The following is a 16,340-nucleotide window of genomic DNA, read 5'->3' as shown; positions in this document are numbered from 1 at the left end:
CTGGTTGGTTTATTTGAGCATCTCTTGAGAATTTCCACTTGCCTTCTGGCCAAGATCAAGTTTACTTGTTTCAATATCATTCGGATTGGACCGCACTCTGGATAGACGAGTTTTCTGTTGCGTAATAGCTTTGACCTTTAAAAAGTCTTTACGCCCGACAAATTAGCGCATTCTATTCTATAGTAATGATGGTCTCGACACCCGAAACACGTTTTTTTTGATAATCTTGGAGGCATTGACAAATACATTTGGTTGGTTTTTCGCCAAGCTTCAATACATATCTTTTTTCATAAAAAAGACAAGTCAGGTGAGATTCACAACTTAATAAGCGCCTACAGCTCAAAATTATAGACGAATTTGACAGGCTAAATTCGTAGCATAGGTATAATTAAATTCTAATTTTTGGTGAATCCAGATAACAACAATGAAGAACCAAAAATTAGACTGGTTCCTGGAAGCATTTAGACCATAAAAACTTGTTTCTATCGATGATAAATGGTCATTTGAGGTCCGAGGTAATATTTATGTATTTTTCGGGGGTTTTTTGTAAGCCTACATAGAAAACCTTGTCCCATTGTATGACGTATTTGGCTTATTTTGCGGCTACATCAATCACAGAAACAAGTTTGCCCAAAAATGTAGGTGGGAAGTTACTCAGTACATCTTCATGATTATTATTAATTAACCAATTGTATATTACTCGGATATTCCAAAAAATAAGAGATAATAATTCACATAATAAAACGAAGGCCGTTTACCGTTTTTCACAGAAGTCGTTGGGCAATCGGATTTATAACTTTAGGAAGCTTTTTAAATTACTTAATAATTATAATTAATTAATCATTTGTTTAGTGCGGTGCACGAGTATAAAAAGATGATTTAAGTAGTAATAAATGAAGGTATTTTTTTACTACATTTAATAGTCTATTTTTGTTACTTTACACCTGGATTTTGGTATAATTCACTGATTAATTAATCATAAAGTGATTACCCTTAGGAAATATTTGTAAAAGAATAACAAGAAATATTTATGTTCCAAAATTAATGGTGATACTTAATTTGTAACTTAACTTAACTTAACTTTAAAACTTGTTCAAACCACTTGCTAATTATTGTTAATTAATCAAGCTTTAACCACTTTGATAACGCTTATGTTTACAAAAAGCTATTATTCATGTAATGATATGTTGGATTTTATGCATTTCCTACGGTATTCGTTGTTGACCAATACAAAGATATAGATAGACCTTAGAAATAAGATTTTAAAAGATGAATAAAATGGAATTTATTTTTAATAATAATTACGTTGAAGCTAAAGAAAACTGGTTAAAATTACGTTGGAAATAATATTTATAATAATTATAAATGGATAAATAATGATCATCAATTGATTACAATATCATAATATTATTGTTTAAAAGAGTCCGTTAAAATATTTCTTACAAAATCGTCGGCATATCAAGCAGCTTTGGTATTTATTTAAGAGAGCTTTAAGAAATTGAAACTGAAACCATGATTAAAACTTTTAACATAGTATCTTTCAGTTACCAATGTTTTTTGTCCCAAAAAGCTATGAAAAGTTATCAGAAAAAGTCGGACTTGACTTGGCGGCGTTTTAATCGAGCAAAAGCTTTTCTTTGTTTACGGAAAAGCGGTTTTTTGTGTTGGCGCGCTTTTCCGATATATGCCTGTTGCCTGTGAAATCGCCAACTGAGGCAAAGTAAGCCCAGGTAACCCAGGTAACTGACCAGGCATAAAGCGGCCCAAACAGAGAGCGGGTTAGAACAATGTCACCCATCCGCACCACCATGTAGCTATAGGCTTTAGCCCCCGAGAATGTTTGGATTACAATGGAGCGTTTAGTTCCCGGTTAACGTTCGACGGTGCCGAATCGGCTTTTCATCACTATATAGTATAGAATATAGTTGAATATTTCCCAAGCCTAAGTTCGTGGTAAAAGGGAAATGAGGTACGAAGTGAAAATACCCGAAAGTGTCACCCAAAACGCTCATAAATAATCCAGTGAAAATGAAAGCAAATCATACGATTCTGCTTGTATATTTATTTTTGGTAATCCAACAAAGTTGCAAAGCTACGCAAAAGTCGCAGCTCGGCCAGTCGCTTATACAATTAAGTCACGGTAAGTTGAGCATCCAGCGAGTGAAATTTATTTGTTCTATATTATCTAGAGGTTCTAGGGTCCCCCCAGTACTCAAACACTCATTTTTACGGTGCAAGTATTTTGACCTTTAACGCTTTACGCATTTCTGGCTGAAAGCATTACCAAAAAACAAAAAACATCAAAAATTCATCACTGACCGTAGCAAAAATTTGGGACAATCAATAAGAGTTAATTGCAAAAAAAAGAAAAAACCGAAAGGTAAAATGAGGACTGACCCAGGTAATTCGACCTGCCAAATCAAGGCAGGTGTATAGTTAATTGCAGCGGCCAACACGCAAGCAAATTGTCAAGTTCCTGTCTTTGGCTTTTCGGTAACGAAAGTGCTAATCGATAAGGTTATGCTATTGTTGTCTATAAGGAGGTGGGGCATTAACCACCTTCGATGCATTTGGAATAACCCACTATGAGCATAATTGCTGCGGTTCAACTGCATTCATTGTAGGAAATATGTTGCCATTAGCGCAATTGATCAAACAAACTCGAAAACCTGTAACCAAAATAAAGGGTAAAAATATCAAAGACCGATAAAGTAAATAACAATTGATAAATGATTGAGACAGGATGATTCAGCAACTTTGAATAGGTATTATGTATATTAAAAATACCTATAAAATTAAACAAATATAAATTAAAACCTTTATTTAGAGTAATATTTATTTTCGTTAAAAAAAAAACATTGTTTACTTTCTATGGAAACGGGGTGAAAGTTCAAGAAACTGCTCAAGTTACAAAAATAAAACCATGACATTTCCAGACAACTCCGATGATGACTATCCCGAAGTTAAGGACGAAATACATTTGGAAGACTTTTTTTGGACTGGTTCGGGCGATGGGCCACCGGATTTCCTGAAGAAGGTTCATACGGGCATTACCAAGGGCAAGGAGACGGTTTTCAAGACCGAAACAGTGGTGGCCACTATCTATGTGGATGGAAATAATGTAAGTTAAAGTCAAGGGTTTAACCTGAAAGATGTGTTCTTAGATCTAACGATTGGATTATAGGAAATTGACATACCCATCTGTCTGGACTGTAAACCGGATGATGGAGGCGGCACTTGGGATATGGGTGGTCCAGGAATGCCACCTCTTAATTATTCCGCCACGGATCGAAGATATTGGCTGCTGACGGTCATGTCGGGTTTCTATACTGCCAAGGATAATCCCACTTTGGAGGAAAAGCTGGCACGTCTATATCGTTTGGCTTTTACAAGGTAAAAAGAAATCATAAAATTGGGTAACTTTTTGCTAAGTTTCTTTTAATGTTTAGAAAAATCTAAAATAATTTTTTAACTACTTTTCTGAATATATTATAAATTTAACCATCAGACAGCAAACCCGTCATCTGGGCATAAATGGAGCACAGCAAATCGAAGGGGTAAACCTACCGACGCCACCTCGAGAGCGACGAAAATCTTTAGCCCCACCGAGGAGACCCGAAACCACGACGGGATCACCGGAAGATGATGTGGAAATACTGGACATGCAGGAGGATGAGGAGCACTATATCAAGAATGTGAGAAGACTGGGCGAAGACACCGAATGGGCGAGTAACTCGGAGGAGGAGGAGCAAGAGCAGCCGGAGGAGCAACTTCCGATGGGGGTCACAACCTCGACGAGCACAGAATCGATAGATTACGGGGCATACGTTACTCTGATCCCCTGGGAGCTCATACAGCAGAATGGAAAATCGGAAAAGTTGCGGGAAATGCACGAAACCTTGTTGACTAAGCAACCGCCGGTGCAGCAACAACAGCAACAGGGGATGGGAATGGAACCACCCCGATCACAACCCCAAACACAGACCCAAACCCAACCACTCTATAGGGACGAGCACGTCAGAGTTGTCATACACAACCTAACGCAAATTAGCGAGGCGGATGTGCAAAAGTGGAGCACCAACACCAATGGGTTCGGTACCATCGAGGAGCACAACTACGTCAACCTCAAATTGTAAGTGCCTTCTGCCCTGCCGAACTTGTTATTATATTAGCAGTTTGATTAACCCATAAAGTGCACTCGCGAAAAATATCAATATCAAGATGGGGATAAGGGAAATGGATATGCACTGGTGGAATAGTAATTTAAAATGTCTGATATGCTCCATTATAAAATTTATTTAAAAAGTTATTTTATACTACAAAAAAACATAACTAAATTCAGTTTTTGCCATTTATCCTTAATCTCATATTGTTGGTGACTTTTTTGACTTAAGTTCAGCTCTTAGTTTCTAGAGCTCTTATGTTATGCCAGCATAAAGCTTTAATCGTAAGTTAGCTTTAAAAAAATAAATTTTTTTGAATTAAAAGAGGACTATATAAATAATCTGAGAGTAGGTATAAATTAAAAAATTATTTTACGACATACCTTTACTTAGTTTTTTTTGTTTTGATACTTAATTAAATTTTCTTGTTTTAATTGTTTGACATATTCTTTAGCAGCAACGATCGTCCCATAGCCAATCAAACCGAGCTGATTTACACAGTTTTGGTGAATGGACGACCCATTTTGGCCACCACAGCGGCCAAGGATATGGAACTGGTGAGCGAATCCGAGGCAGTCAAGACCTTTGGACAGGCTGTCTATATGAAATCCGAACGTGAGTTTAATAAACTGTCTCACAAGCCGATTTACCTACTACACTTATTTATTTAGCCTATATAAGGGAGCCGACGGCCACTGCTTTAGCTCCGGTTCCTCGAAGTGGACAGGCTGGGTTCTTCAACTCGGTGAAAAACAACGTGGCTTTGGTGGTAATCAGTTCCCTGGCCATCCTGCTGCTGATGTTGCTCCTGGTGGCTGTTCTACTTTTGGGACGAACACGTTCCCGACAAAGAGAACTTAGTGCGGTCAACAGGTGAGTTGAGGATTTTCTATAATTAAAGGAGAGTTTTCCCTAATTTTTGGGTATCCATTGCAGAAACTCCTCCCGCAACGAATTGCTCTCCGAGGGTCAATCCATTCGTCCGACGACTAGTGAGAGGACCGAAGGAGAACCGAGTCCAGGACATTCCCATTCGAGGGTAGAGGGCGGTGTGCGGAACTTCTCTTATGAAAGAGAGCCCAGGATAAGTTTTCCAGCTCCGCCGCAGGAGAACCAATCCCGATCTCGTCGTGATTCCATCTCCTCGTCGACGGACAACACCTCCGATTCTTCGGTTTACTGTCCCATCAATCCACCGAGTGCCGATGTGCAGAGGATCCTAGATGACAAGGCGGCCCGTTTATTCGATGCTCATAAGAGGCGTCATCAATACGATAGAGCTGAGGGTCACGAGGAAACGGTCTACACATCGGTGGTATCCGAGAAAAAGGGCGATAAGATGAGGCATAAATCAAGGAGACGTTATCTGAACGAGAATCGTGTGGGTTCCTTGGAAACGAGTCCTGTTCAGGGCTCTCTGGCCGGCCACTCCTCCGCCGAGGATTCTCCGGAGGTTATGCGTCGTAGCTATGAGAATTTCCAGCGGAATGAGGCCTTCAATCCGCACAACAATTATCACCGCAACAAGTTGTTGACCCAAAAAACTGGAAGAGGCGTTTCCGCCGAGGCAATTAACAACGAGATGATACGGAATCTACAACCCTCTGATAAATCCGATACAGCCAGTGTGGGATCCTTCCTATCGATGGCTTCCGTTCGCGCCTTTCCCAAGAGTACTCACCCGGAACCCCTTAACCGAGTGCTAGATCCCGTCTTTGTCACCTACTATGATAATGTGAATGCAGTGGCGCCGCACAATTCGACGAGATCCCTGAGATCCCACAAATCTCAGGGCAGCAAGGACAACACCATTGCCACCATTGCCAGTTTTCCCAGTCCCAAGGCACCACCTTCATCGGTTAGGAATGTACGATCCGCCTCTCACAGCGATAATCCCGATCCAGGAGTTGTGGGTCCTGTCGTCTGGGAGCGGCACAAGAAGAAGCAGACGCAGGGTGAGCCGGGAGGAGAAACCCCAAAGAATACAAATAAAACTAACCATAAAAATAATAATAATAATAACGATGACGACGACGAGGACGATGACAATGGCGATGTACGATTTGGGGCCAAGTCGCGTTACTAAGGACAACCTGTAGTCGTTGATTTTGTTATTGTTATTGCTTGCACCACAAATCCTGACATCCTGATAGCCCCCCGATAACATCCCGATAACCAAAACGTAGCCAACTAACAACGTAGTTACACCCTCTCTGCAAACTGGTAAAGTTAGTCACCTTTTACCGTACTCAACTTCTCCAATCGATCTTCCCCAGAGGCCCTGAACTATGGTGATTACAATCCCAGTCCACTGCACAATCCGTCGGCAATACGCAATCACTACGAGGGGCTTTTGGAGGGAGCCCTGCAAATGTACTCCAGCCAGGATGATATACCCATGCCCTTGCCCACGCAGAATTTCACGAACAACAGGAGAGTTACGAAAAGAGAGCACAGGGGCTCGTCGGCGGGGTTGCCCAGGTGAGATTCTGAAATTATATGATTTAAGGGGGGTGATATGAAATGGTATTATCATTTAATATAATATGATGATGTGATAAGATGGTCTAATATAGTAACGTTATATATGGTATGATACGTTAAGATGATCTAAGATGATGCATAAAATATTATATCAATATATTATATCATCTTATAATGATCATTAACCCAAAAAAAATAGTCATGGAAAAGAAACTATTGTTACATGAATTCTACACTATTGGGTGTCAAATTTGCGTTAATAAGATGAGTATTAAATTAATACCTTCAAAAGTATTATATTAAAACTTTCGGTATAGAAATGAAACTACAAAATATTAGGTTTATAATATTTCTTATGAAATTAAAACTAGTGAGTATAGAATTTATATTATTTAATATTGAGTCAATACCACTTTTGCATACTACATCTAGTATATTTTTAATACAACGCTTAGAGAGTTAACACTTTCGATTTTTTTTGGGTGTTTGAAATAATAATATGATAGGATGATATGATATGTTATGATATGATAATTTGACTTGTTATTATAATCCTTTGATCTTCCAGCTTTCATCCTTCGGGAGGTTCCAACACTATAGCTGAACGTCCAGCCACAGCGCAGCCGGAGAAGACTTCGAAATCGGCGCATTCCACGCAACCACCGTCCCCAACTTATAGTGCCTGGGGAGGCGGGAGTATGTATAGCTCCCATTCCACCCTGAATCGACCGGTGAGCGCAGGTCCTATCCAAAGGACGGAGAACAGATTGGATGCATCTAATCCGGGAACCGGAACTGCGCCCCTTATCGAGGCCATACAATCCGAGCTGCGAAAGTTCAAGCAACAGCAGGAGTAGATTCCATATTTTAATGATCTTAACTTTGTCATGGCATATCTGTACCAACAAAATGTTTGCAATTCATTTAGAATAAACTTTTCTTAATACTCTAAAAGCGGAAGTATTTGAAAACTCTTAATGCAGGTTATTTAATCAATTTTATTATATTTACATACTTGAAATGGCAAGAACAACACACAAAGACATTAATTACAAGCTCTCACCAGCCCTTAATTCGTAATATATATTTGACCGAAAAACATATTTGCTTATATACCCGTTACAATATTCAATTAGAAGCGTTCTCTTTGATGTACAAAAAAGTGAGTGTACGACATTTAGAGTGTCAAAAAAGAGGAGCCTTTCATCATCAGTTCATTGGAGAAACAAGTGTGTGCGTTTAGTTGAGTTCCTTTTGTCCCTTGTTGGTGTCCTCGTAGGACTTGGCATCCACACTGCGTTTTCCCAGGCGGGGACCGAACCACAATCCGGAGGAGGCACTGGGTCCAGTGCGCTTGTCCAGCACCTGTTGCAGGGCCAACAGGTGGGCCCACTTCCTCAGCGGCATCTCGCCATCTCCGCGACCAACGCGTGGGAAGGCCACTAAGCCACTGGCCCTCTTCTGGAAATCGGCCTCTGAAACGGTGGCAATCGTAAATCCCCGATAGCGTTTGGGCCAATTAGTTATCTCCAGCCGCCAACGACTTACCATTATAATCCTCCTGGGAGGCATCAGCGTAAATGCCGTCGAGGACCGAAGCTTCTAATCCGTCGCGCAGACTGTTGGCCAGGCTGGGATCTCCTCGGCCGACGCGCGGAAAGGCATAGAGACCCATATTGGCACCTCGTCGGTTCTTGTCGTGGTCCATCTCTGAATGGAGTGTTTAGGGCTTGTAATTTATGGTCTTAACTCACCGTGGAATAGGCTATTTTCGTGCCCTAACTGCCAAAATAACTCAAGCGACTGGATAATGGATATAATCATGCAACTTGTATTACTTTAGGATACTTATTTAAGGTGAAACAAAGTTGTTTTTTAATTGTTTATTATAAACAAAAATCAGTTTAAAATTTCTTATTATATTCCCTATTTTGCTTTAGTTATTTTAGCAGCTAGATTTTATACACTTTATACTATTTAAGGTGTTTAATAAAAAAATCTTATAAGTACATTTTGAAAAAGAAATTTAAATTTCATGCTTAATTTCGATTAAAAAACCTTAGTAAAAGTAATTTCTTTGCCAGAACATTTAAAATATGCCTTTGAAAAGAGTGCTTCATTATTATTGAAAAACTTGTTACAAAAATTTAAAAAAATCTTAGGCGAAAGAATAAAAAGTAAAAAGAAAATGTTTTACTGTTTTACCTTTTTCTTTTAAAGGTGCTGTAAAATATTTTTTTAAAATGATTAGAAAGCTTTGTACAGTCTCACTTTTAAAATAAATTGCTTGGAAATCCTTTTGGCAAATCCAAAAATGTATGTAGTTCATTTGAGATTCCCGGAATAACCTTTTATATCTATATCCACACTCACCAGCTGCACTGAATTCTGCGATTAGGAAAATCACCAAGACTACGTTGACCAACATTGATTTCATGTTTGCAAAACTATCTTTTTAAAACGAAACACTAGGTGAGCCTAATATGTTTTTCGGTCTGATGTTGTCCTTAGAACGGTCACTTGATGTCTGATGCTGCTGGTCGAAGTTCCCGCTCTTTTATAGGCCAGGAAAAAGAAGAGGAGTTGAATAAATTGCCACCGGACCAACGGGGCGGCTGATGAATGTTGCTGGGATGCAAATCAGATGTTGCTAGCAACAGGTGGCTTAGTCCCTTGGCAACATGTATGGGTATAATAATATTTGAGAATCGTTTATTGTTCAGACAAAAGGATCTTAAGCTTATATAACTGCTAACCAAATGGGTGACACTGGATTTTAGTGATGCTCTATAGCCAGCCGGAGATCATGCGACCCGTGACCGTGGATTTGCCCCGTTCTCCGCCAGCGGCTGCACTACTTTGTCCCACTTTGATGGCCGGTTTCAGAGGAGCTACTCCAGCTGCTGGCTTCTTGTCCTTGTCATCGGTTGGTTTCTTGTCCTTGTCATCAGTTGGTTTCTTATCCTTGTCATCACCTGGCTTTTTGTCCTTGTCGTCACCTGGTTTCTTATCCTTATTGTCGGCAGGTTTCTTGTCTTTGTCATCGGCTGGCTTCTTGTCCTTAGCATCGCCTGGCTTCTTATCCTTATCATCGCCTGGCTTCTTGTCCTTGGCTTCCTCTCCTGACTTGGCGTCACCCGGCTTCTTGTCCTCTGGCTTGGAGGCTCCATTGGTGGCCTTGGTTACCTCGGGAGCTCCAGCTGCTCCAGATTTTAGCTTGGCATCCGGTTTGGCATCCGCCGGAGCCGCGGGAGCTGCACTCTTGGCTGCTCCATTTGTGGCTCCCGGCTTGCTGCTGGGATCTTGGCTCTTTGAGGACTCCTCCTTCTTGGCAGCCGCCTCGGGCTTTGCAGGTTCTCCGGACTTGGGAGCCGTTGGCTTGGTGTCTCCTGGTTTGGTTGGCGGTGCCGGAGCATCCTTCTTTTGCTGGTCAGCGGGTTTGGTTTGACCATTGGCACTAGCCGCTTGGGGCTTTGGAGCACCTGCTCCTGGAGTGGGTTTCTGATCACCGGGCTTGGGACCTCCTGGTGGCGGTTTGGAGTCCTTGGGAGGCTGCTGTTTATCCTTATCATCACCTGGCTTCTTAGCCTCTCCTCCTGGTTTCTTGTCATCGCCTGGCTTGCTGGCAGTGCTGGCTTTGCCATCGGGCTTCTTGTCTTTGTCCTGATCCCCGGATTTCTCATCCACATTCTTGACTGAAGCTCGCAGAGCAGCTGCAGCCATCATAGGGACTCCTCCGCCAGCTCCTGCGCCACTAGTTATGGATTTTTTGGACTGCAATGGTTTCAGATATTAGCTTATTCTAGGGGAGAAATATATATAATTACCCCAGAGGCATCCAGAGGCTTCTTTTCCCCTTCGCCATTCGCAGCACCATCCTCATCGGCTATGGAAACTTCGTCTGCAGCCATCTTCTTTCGCATGAACTTCACATAGGCCACTCTCGTTGCCCGAGTCACATCACCCAAATTGGGATTGAATTCTGGAAGAGATTAGGAGTGGTTCATATATCAAAAAAAAAATTAATTTTTATAATCTTACCTATCAACTGGTTCTGGTTCATCTGCAGACCCTCATTGGCCTGTTCGATGATCTTTCTCCTCAGACTTCGTTGGCTATGACGCTGCATGGAGGAGCGCTTTGAACCAATGGGATCGGAAGCAAAAGTATTCTTTCTCGCAATGGCATTCCAATCCTTGTCTCTATAAAATAGTAGAAATTTTTAATTCGATTTTTAAGGAGTCCTAAATTAAGACCTACCCCTTTTGGGTCTTCTTTCTGCCAATAACCTTAGCCAGCGATGAGAAGATATCTCTTCCGCTCTCACTTTCGCTCATTTCCTGCTTCAGATTCTCCACAAAACCAATTTGGAAGTCCTTGAGAATGCGACGTTCCATTACCTTACCCTTGGTGGTTCGGGCAACTCCTTAAAAAATTCATAATTAAAATAATAAAAACAATTTTAATATTTTATAAATAATTATAGGTATTTTTAAAAGCAATATTTAATTATTTCCCAATTTTAAGTTTTATCCTAATATGCTTACATATAAATTTGTTTAAAAATGTGTGCTATAGTAGGTTTAGCTTCATAGAAAAATGCATTTACGTTCATTCATATTAACCACAAAATTGGCATTTCTGATAGGGGTACGCTTCCCTTACCCTGCGACTTCTTTTCAATGTCGGGAACATCCCAGCTATTGTTCGTGAAAATCTCCAGTAGTTCGAAGCGCAGGGAGCTGATGTCCTGGCGCACCTCAATGATATCATCCTCGGTAATGCCGTAATCGTCCCGCCGCCTCTGCTCCGCCGTAATGTAGCGCCTGACCAGCAGCTTCATCACTTTGTCATGCAGGGTCTGTGCCCGCTCCATGGATTTTCTCTGGGAGTTGAAAAAAAGGAATATAAGTATTTAAGGGGGTAGATAGCAGAAGGACACGGAAAAGGATGTATTAGCCTTCACTTTGACGCACAGCCCGCTCTGCATGGGCTTGATTGAAAATGATTTGGCCAAAGATTTGTATTGATTGTACCGCCTCTCACTGGGAGGTGGTAAAACTTGGAAAAATATCTGTATCTATAAAATTTAAATTATATTTAAATGCAGATATTTCCATGTAACTTTCCAAGAATTCATAATTTATATTTTTATTTAAAAATGGAGATATTATAATTTAAGTCATAATGTTTGTATAAAAATTAAGATATTGTATTGTTTTCCAGCAGGAAATCACATTTCTCCTATTTTCTTTTTTTTTTGGAAAATTGTTTAAAAGATTTGACTTCCCAACCTAAGTTCAAATTAAATTTTTTAGAGTGTATCCTTACCATAAAGCTCTTGGTTCGTGAGGGTCGCTTTCGCCCCAGAGTCTTCCTCAACATCTTCATGTTGGGACAGAGGTTAAATGGCGGTGGAATGGTGCCGCCATCCTCGAAGTAGCTCATCCACAGCTGCGAACGGGCGAACTTCCACTCGGTATCGGCTCTCTCCGAGATGATTTGATACGAATTGGACATCATGGCAATAAGCATGTTGAGCAGCACAATGATATTGATAACCGAATAGGAACCGAACATCAGGAGGGCCCAGAAACGGGTGAAGCTCTTGATTCCCGCCAAATCGAATGAGACCAGGTCCACAAGGCCAAATGAGGCCCAAAAAAGGGATTGTGATGTTTCAAATAAGCTAAGAAATAGATGAAGAAATTTAAGTAAAACAGTTAAAATATTGTAAATACATCCTACTTTGAAAATCTTCGCCAGATGGTACAGGCCTTTTCCTGGTCATCAAAATCCGCCACATCGGGATGCAAATGATAGCACTTGTTCTTCTCCAGTTCAGCGTAGTACCAAAGCAATTGATTGAGACCACAGCCAAAGGCAAACAGAACCAGTGTGTAGATAAAGAAGAACTTTATAATATCGATTATCATGCGACCCAGTGAAACTTGCAAGGGACCCAAATGCGGATTAATGGAAAATATGTGGACCAGTTTAAGATATGAAAAGACCATTCCTGCAGCAAAGGCGCCCTCCGATAAGAGCATGGGATCAAAGGGATGCCAGTGCTCGCGGGGGAAGTACGGATCTATTCCTCGGAACCAGAGATCTCGCTAAAAAGCAATACACATAAATATGTTATTTTTACAAATATATACTACAAACTCACATGAACTATAACCCAAGCGGTGGCTCTACAAAGAATCCACGTCACATAGAACATATTCGATATGTAGTCCACTATGTTCCACAGATCCATGATGTACTCAAACAGTCCATCCGAATACAGTGATTTCAGTTCCTCGAATATCAAAGCCATTATGTAGGTGATGATGGCAAGTTCAATGGGACCTGGTAGAGAACCCCTTTCGTGTTTCCTCCAATCTTCCAGCATGGTCAACATCCAGGGAAAGGCGAGCAGTTCAAAGGTGATTTGCACCACCCTCAAAGAGGCGGCACCCAAAAGCACTGCGAAGGGGGTTATTTATTTAGATAGGGAATTAAAACCCCCACCATTATACCCACTTAAAAAGAACATGTAGGAGCAGGAGTGCGTGATGAACTTGACAAAGGGCTTGCGCATGAACTTGGCCCCCTCGGAATCCGGGGCCAAAATGTACTTCAAACTGTAGATGGGAAAACTGCAGCCGAGCTTCATCACATCCATCAGCTGCTGGGAGGCCTGCTTGCGACGAAATCCGGGCAGACCATCGTACCAAATGGCGGCCAACAACTGTTGGACATTCGGATGTGCCACAAACTAACAAGGGGAATTTAATAATATTTAATTAAGTTGAAATACTATTTTAAAAGAAATTATAGGAATTTAAGGAAGTAGAGTTAAAGGTTAAAAAAATATAATTTAAATCCAAACTATAGAAAATCATAGGAATATAATAATTACGAGTAGAGTTATAGGTTAAAACCAAAACTAAAATTTAAATCCAAATTATAGGAATGTAATAAGTAGACATCGGATTTTAGGTGAAATCTTTTTTTTAAATATTTCAAAGCCACATTTAAAAATTTTTTTTACAAAAACCTCAATTAATTTTTGCCTAAATCTAATTATAATTTAATAAATAAAATTTGTAACCAATCAAATGTGGCTTTAAATCATATTTAAAAAAAACGATTTCACCTAAAACCCGATGTCTAGTAATAAGTACAAGTAGAGTTATAGGTTAAAAAAAAAAACTAAAATCTAAATCCAAATTATAATTTAATTAAAATATTATTACAAAGAAATATCTGCCTCTAAAAAGCCCAATTTATTTAAAGAAAATATTTATTATTATAGTGAGGAGACAGACCAAAACCCACCGTCTTTTGCTTATATCGAATGGCTAGCTTCAATCGCTCCAAAGTCTGTCGCTGGCCAAGACACCAGATGTCGTGGGACGGCTCGTGGTTGAAGTTGAGCATCACCTCGAGCTCCATGGATGTGCGTGCGTGGTCCAGGAGCGAGGTGCCGAAGTCCTGCACCATCTGACGCATCTCCTGTTGGGCAAACACAAACAAAGGCATTCGCACTGCACCGCTTACATTGAACAATATAGTGCAATTCTACTAATGGCGTACCGTGTATTCGGCACGAAACTCCGATTCCATCGCCTGCAGGCGCTTGAGTTCCCAGGACAATTGGAAGGCGGTCAGTACAGGGTCTCGGGAGCTAAGTGCTATCAGCGAACTGGCCGAGAGAGCCCTGTACGCGTTGATCCTCGACTGCGAGTGGCGCAGGGAGTCCGTCGTCTGGGAGGTCACACACTCATCGCAGCCACACCTGCGGAAAGGCAGGGATAAAATCCAAAACTACATTATTATGAAGATTAAAAATTGCAGTTGATTTGCAAAGGATATTACACTAACATCGAATTATTAAAAATTATTCTTTGAAATAGACTTTAAAAGTACCCGATAAACGTTTTGCAGGACTCGCTGGAGGCGTTTTTCTAATGAATGTTTTAAAGGACCTTCGAAACATTTTTTAAAGATTTTTTTTTTAATAAATAAAAGGATATTATAAGAACATAACAGTTGGATGTTTTATATTCATGGACAGACATTTACACTAAAAATGTTTTCAAGACACGCTTTTTAAATAAATATCTGAAGGGACATTCTTTTACAGTGCAAAATAATTTAGAGACAGACATTTTGTTGTTATTTTTATATATTTTAATATAAGTGTTTAAAAAGGACACTCTATTTTTTTAAAAAATTCCACACACAAAGGACTTTTTCTTGTTAAAAATCGGGAAAATATATATTTTTAGAACAAAACCCCAATGGAAATTAAGAAATTGTTTCAAAAAAGGACACCCAAGCTTTTGTCCCATAATAATAATATTAATTTAGAAAACAATTGGAAAACTTTTAGAAGAACTATTTCTAAAGAGTGGCGAAAGTTCAAGGACCCCAGTGCATCCTCACACCCTGTATGAATCGTTCACCCTAATTTCCCCGCAATTAGTTAAAATTAGAAGAACCCAGCGAGCTGCTACATGAGTGAGATGCAAGTTGGGCAAACAATGGAACGTGCCTCCCGAAGGACGAGGAAGCTCATCACCCAGAACATCGCTAAATAGGACATCACCATCACTCACTTGACGTCGTGCGGCATGGGCAGCGTGGCCCCGCGATCCAGGAGGATTTTGAGTATCTCGTAGTTATTGCGATGGGCGGCCAGGATGAGGGGCGTGATGTCCACGGTGAAGGTGGACTTGGAGCGGTCCACCGCCTCCCAGCTCTGCCAAGGGATCAAAAAGTGAGTCCGCTAACCAAGCGAAGGATCGAAATAACCTACATAGGGCTGGCCCTCCTTGTGGTTCGTCTCCTCCCACTGCAGCAGCTCCTCCACGGCCTCCACATACTCCTCCGAGATCGCATGGAGCAGGGCGTCGCCCACCTCGATGTTGTTCTCCAGCAGGATGACCATCAGATCGAAGTTCTCATTCTCGATGGCCGAAATTAGGGCCGAGCGATTCATGGGATCCGTGCAGTTGATGTTGAACTTGTCCGTGCCCAAATATTCCTCGAGGATCCTTTGGGGATAGGGAGGATCCTTTATTACTCAACATCCCAAGAAACCAGGTAAAACCCTCACTTTTTCACACCCGGCAGATCACCACGCTCGCAGGATAATATGAAATTCTTCTCCACATCACTGAGTATGTACTCCTCGGCCATCATCAGATCGTAATCCAGCCGAGAGCCCAATGCCTTTTCGGCATCGGATTCGCTGGTGCTACCCATTTCTCTGCCGATTTCCTAAGGTCTATGCGTAGTCAGAATCGGAATCTCACTCGGTCACTTCACATTTCACACGTATGCTTCAAATATATGGGCCTATATCCCTGCTCCTTCGAGGAGGCCCTACATTTAATCCTTTCGCGCACTGTATCCTTTTTAGTGTTCCATCGTGACGATGTTTAGTCTCCAATTAGCCGCGTTGCACTGCTGGGAAATGGCAGCCACTAGTCGCTATATTCCACTAATTACATTAGTGCCTAAACTCGGCTAAAACTCGGTCAATGTGTTTGCGGGCGAATGAAAAAAGACGCAAGTCAATGGGCCCATTTGACCACCATTTGGTAGTTGTGTGGCTGCATTCGGGAGGCAGCAACCGATTTTAGCGATTTCCCCGATTTTACCATAGGAATTTCGTAGCTGCAGGGCACGTGATGTGGG

At 41.0% G+C, this 16,340-nt stretch overlaps 3 protein-coding genes across 4 annotated transcripts; 1 reads left to right on the top strand and 2 right to left on the bottom strand.

Moving 5' to 3' along the window:
- Window positions 1-1,825: 1,825 nt before the first annotated feature.
- On the top strand, window positions 1,826-7,540 carry LOC108065438 (uncharacterized). 2 transcript variants are annotated; one of them, XM_017153436.3, is made up of 9 exons: window positions 1,826-2,140; window positions 2,937-3,121; window positions 3,185-3,393; window positions 3,509-4,132; window positions 4,621-4,778; window positions 4,835-5,036; window positions 5,100-6,118; window positions 6,440-6,644; window positions 7,216-7,540. In XM_017153436.3, the coding sequence occupies exons 1-9, from the start codon at window positions 2,029-2,031 to the stop codon at window positions 7,502-7,504; spliced, it is 3,003 nt and encodes a 1,000-aa protein (XP_017008925.2). In that variant the 5' UTR covers window positions 1,826-2,028; the 3' UTR covers window positions 7,505-7,540. The 2 variants fall into 2 exon arrangements, with proteins under 2 accessions (XP_017008925.2, XP_017008924.2); XM_017153435.3 differs by having other exon boundaries at window positions 1,829-2,140; window positions 4,618-4,778.
- Window positions 7,541-7,621: 81 nt separating this feature from the next.
- Capa (cardio acceleratory peptide capability) lies at window positions 7,622-9,186 on the bottom strand. Its single transcript, XM_017153390.2, has 3 exons — window positions 9,021-9,186; window positions 8,196-8,357; window positions 7,622-8,122 (listed from the first exon to the last, which is right to left on the bottom strand). Exons 1-3 carry the CDS (start codon window positions 9,082-9,084, stop codon window positions 7,887-7,889), a joined length of 462 nt encoding a protein of 153 aa, XP_017008879.2. The 5' UTR covers window positions 9,085-9,186; the 3' UTR covers window positions 7,622-7,886.
- Window positions 9,187-9,337: 151 nt separating this feature from the next.
- trp (transient receptor potential) lies at window positions 9,338-16,105 on the bottom strand. Its single transcript, XM_017153389.3, has 14 exons — window positions 15,757-16,105; window positions 15,457-15,694; window positions 15,257-15,399; window positions 14,232-14,433; window positions 13,974-14,150; window positions 13,176-13,410; window positions 12,820-13,118; window positions 12,396-12,763; window positions 11,979-12,336; window positions 11,313-11,532; window positions 10,908-11,073; window positions 10,689-10,849; window positions 10,475-10,629; window positions 9,338-10,421 (listed from the first exon to the last, which is right to left on the bottom strand). The coding sequence occupies exons 1-14, from the start codon at window positions 15,903-15,905 to the stop codon at window positions 9,435-9,437; spliced, it is 3,858 nt and encodes a 1,285-aa protein (XP_017008878.2). The 5' UTR covers window positions 15,906-16,105; the 3' UTR covers window positions 9,338-9,434.
- Window positions 16,106-16,340: the final 235 nt, after the last annotated feature.

The sequence above is a fragment of the Drosophila takahashii genome, chromosome 3R (genome assembly GCF_030179915.1).
Source record: "Drosophila takahashii strain IR98-3 E-12201 chromosome 3R, DtakHiC1v2, whole genome shotgun sequence".
NCBI classification, from domain to species: domain Eukaryota; kingdom Metazoa; phylum Arthropoda; class Insecta; order Diptera; family Drosophilidae; genus Drosophila; species Drosophila takahashii.
The sequence above is the reverse complement of the archived record's forward strand: the minus strand, read 5'-3'. Positions and strand labels throughout refer to the sequence as shown.

What these genes read in the sequence shown, in the direction of transcription:
- trp (XM_017153389.3), bottom strand. Translation starts at nt 15,905, where the DNA reads ATGGGTAGCACCAGCGAATCCGATGCCGAAAAGGCATTGGGCTCTCGG. An exon ending in CACGAACCAAGAGCTTTATG is followed by an intron (nt 11,533 to 11,978) that starts GTAAGGATACAC and finishes TTCAACTCCCAG; the next exon opens with AGAAAATCCATGGAGCGGGC. An exon ending in GAACCAGAACCAGTTGATAG is followed by an intron (nt 10,630 to 10,688) that starts GTAAGATTATAA and finishes AATCTCTTCCAG; the next exon opens with AATTCAATCCCAATTTGGGT.
- LOC108065438 (XM_017153435.3), top strand. Translation starts at nt 2,029, where the DNA reads ATGAAAGCAAATCATACGATTCTGCTTGTATATTTATTTTTGGTAATC. An exon ending in AACTACGTCAACCTCAAATT is followed by an intron (nt 4,133 to 4,617) that starts GTAAGTGCCTTC and finishes CATATTCTTTAG; the next exon opens with CAGCAACGATCGTCCCATAG. An exon ending in TGTCTATATGAAATCCGAAC is followed by an intron (nt 4,779 to 4,834) that starts GTGAGTTTAATA and finishes TTATTTATTTAG; the next exon opens with CCTATATAAGGGAGCCGACG.
- Capa (XM_017153390.2), bottom strand. Translation starts at nt 9,084, where the DNA reads ATGAAATCAATGTTGGTCAACGTAGTCTTGGTGATTTTCCTAATCGCA. An exon ending in CGCAGAATTCAGTGCAGCTG is followed by an intron (nt 8,358 to 9,020) that starts GTGAGTGTGGAT and finishes CACTCCATTCAG; the next exon opens with AGATGGACCACGACAAGAAC. An exon ending in CTCCCAGGAGGATTATAATG is followed by an intron (nt 8,123 to 8,195) that starts GTAAGTCGTTGG and finishes CCACCGTTTCAG; the next exon opens with AGGCCGATTTCCAGAAGAGG.